Source organism: Hydra vulgaris, chromosome 15, assembly GCF_038396675.1.
Source record: "Hydra vulgaris chromosome 15, alternate assembly HydraT2T_AEP".
In the NCBI taxonomy this organism is placed as follows: Eukaryota; Metazoa; Cnidaria; class Hydrozoa; order Anthoathecata; family Hydridae; genus Hydra; species Hydra vulgaris.
In genome coordinates, this window is record NC_088934.1 from 46,272,501 (window position 1) to 46,275,000 (window position 2,500).

Here is a 2,500-nt window from a genome sequence, read left to right on the forward strand (position 1 = left end):
TTAATTTGACTCTTGAACATAATGGCAGTACTCTTCCTGACAGTTAAACAGATTAACCCATTGTTAAACATTGAAATCACTCTAACTTCCAATGCTAAAATTAATTCTCAATTAAACACTTCTACAGTTTGTGGTTCAGACAAGATTTCCATCATAGTCTTAAGAAAGTGTTCTCCAGAACTCTCTTCAAGTTTTGCTAAACTTTTAAAAAGTGCTAAATAAGTGGTTCCAATTTTTTAAAACTCTAGAAAACACTTTGACTTCTCCAACTATCCCACAATTAGTCTTCACTTTGTTATTAGTTTCTTTATATAAAGGTTTTGAGGTTATTAAACTATTTCTTTCTAACTGCAGTTGTAAAGTTATTCTTGAAAGCCTACTCTCTTCTTTATTTCAAATAGCTTTAAGGGGACCACAAGGTTCTATCTTTGCTCCTGTATTGTTTCTTATCTACAACAACGATCTTCATGAAATCTAAATCATGGCTCTATTTGCTGAGGACTCAACTTTATACTTATGTCTTGACAAAAAATATTTACTTTTTAATTATTTAGAACAAGCAACCGATTTTAAATCTGATCTCTCTTCTGTAACAGCCTAAGGCTTGCAGTGGCTTATGGATTTAAATTCTGGACTTAAAATCCACCATTTTTGTTGGACAACAAAACTCATTTATTAAAAAAAATATTGCAATATTATTGGCATTCCTATATTGACAAATATAGGAATGCCAATAATATTCCTTATACTCTCAGACAAAGTCAAAAAGCACATTGTAAATGTAATTAGACCTGCTTTATCTGCCTAGCTTGAGCCATTCTCCCATTGTTGTAAGGTTGCATTTCTTTCTTTTTTCTACAAATACAGTCAATGCTCAATTGAGCTATCATCTCAATAACAATAAACCAGAATTCATTCTTGCTTGGCTTTTTATTAAACAAGTTGCATCCTTATATTATGCCAGTATTTAATAAATAGTAAATGTAAGCATAAAATTATAATATATTAGGTATTATAAATTTTTTTCTGGCCCCAACTATCAGCCCCTGCTAAATCTTATAATTTTGCAGAGACTGGGTTTGCAAAGATTTAAAAAGCTTAACTTAAATTGACAAACATTTTAGTGTTTATTCCAAAACTAATCTATAGAGGTAAGCATTAAATGTTATATAGGATATTAAAAAATCAACACTTTTAAAAAAAGATTCTGATTCTAATTTCAGTGCAGAGACTTCCGAAATGCCGGACGCTTTTTTATAATGAATTTTATAAATAAAATAAAAAAAAAGAAAGATAAAAAAAAAAGAATAAAATAAGAAAAACAAATAAATTAAAAATTAACGGGAGTGAAGAAAAGAAAAAGAAAGAAATTAAAAAGAAAAATCAGAAACAAAAAATATAAAAACCAAATCAAACAATTAACAAAAGAAAAAACCGCAAAAAGAAACGAGAAAAAAAAAAAAAAAGAAAGACAGAAAAAACAAAGTTCAAAGAAAAAAATATTTAAAAATAATATGATAACTGCTCCGTTTTTGAAGAAAAGAATAAGAAAAAATTTTAAATTTTAATAATTTTGAGGGACGATATGAGTTTGATGGGTATTATAATATGATTTCCTTTTTTTGTTGATTATTTTCATTTATTATGAAAACTCTATTTTTTTCCTGACTAAATGTTTTTCTGTGTGTGTGTGACACTCTTTTATTTGTGTGCGTTATTAAAAATTTATTGTTTGTTTATTTATTGTTATTTTTTAATGAAATATTTAATTACTTTTATTATTTTTGTTATGATTATTGATATTAAGATTTATTATATTTATTAAATCATTGTTATGTTTTATCAGTACATAACTGATTGTAACTTTCCTGTCATGCATAATATTCAATTGTTGTTTTAAAATTAATACTGTTTTATTATGTATAATTTTCTTATTATTCTTATAAATGTTAATTTATCGTCATTATTATCATTACTATTTGTACTATTAATACTATTTCATGGTATTTACTTAAGATTAGCTTTTAACTATTTGTAAATGACCTCGATTGTAAGATCTTTTATCGAAATATATTGATTGATATAATAATATAATAATAAATAATAAAATAAAATAGTTATAATTTAAATATAAAAAGAAAACAGTGTAAAAATATTAGGCCTACAGTATGTTCATCTCGCATCCTCAAATAGCGATCTTCTAGTTCTTCTCTATTTAAGGAAGAAACAATTTGTTTTTCCTTTGCTTCACTGATTGTAGTTGGGATATCTTTATATCACAGAATAACAAAAAATTACAAATTGATTACGGTCAAAATAATTGTATTTTAAACATGATAAAATTATAATATATAATTAACTACTACTAGTAATATAATTTTATAAATATATATTATTATTAACATATAAATTTAAAAAACAAACATACCAGCATGGGTTTCTTTAACAGGGCGCTCTTCAGAAAATGGATCTTTTGAACCCATAATGAATAACTTTAGTA

General features: G+C 25.3%; 1 protein-coding gene across 1 annotated transcript in view; it reads right to left on the minus strand.

The window, feature by feature from the left end:
• Nucleotides 1–2,500, minus strand: part of LOC100213066 (protein fantom) — an 85,086-nt gene that overhangs the window by 82,524 nt on the left and 62 nt on the right. Inside the window, exons 1-2 of the mRNA XM_065820182.1 lie at nt 2,429–2,500; nt 2,166–2,269 (exon numbers count right to left, since the gene is read on the minus strand). The exon at nt 2,429–2,500 is cut by the window's right edge and continues 62 nt beyond it. Of these exons, the coding sequence (XP_065676254.1) occupies nt 2,166–2,269; nt 2,429–2,483 (159 nt within the window). The 5' untranslated portion in view covers nt 2,484–2,500. The remainder of the gene's footprint in view (nt 1–2,165; nt 2,270–2,428) is intronic.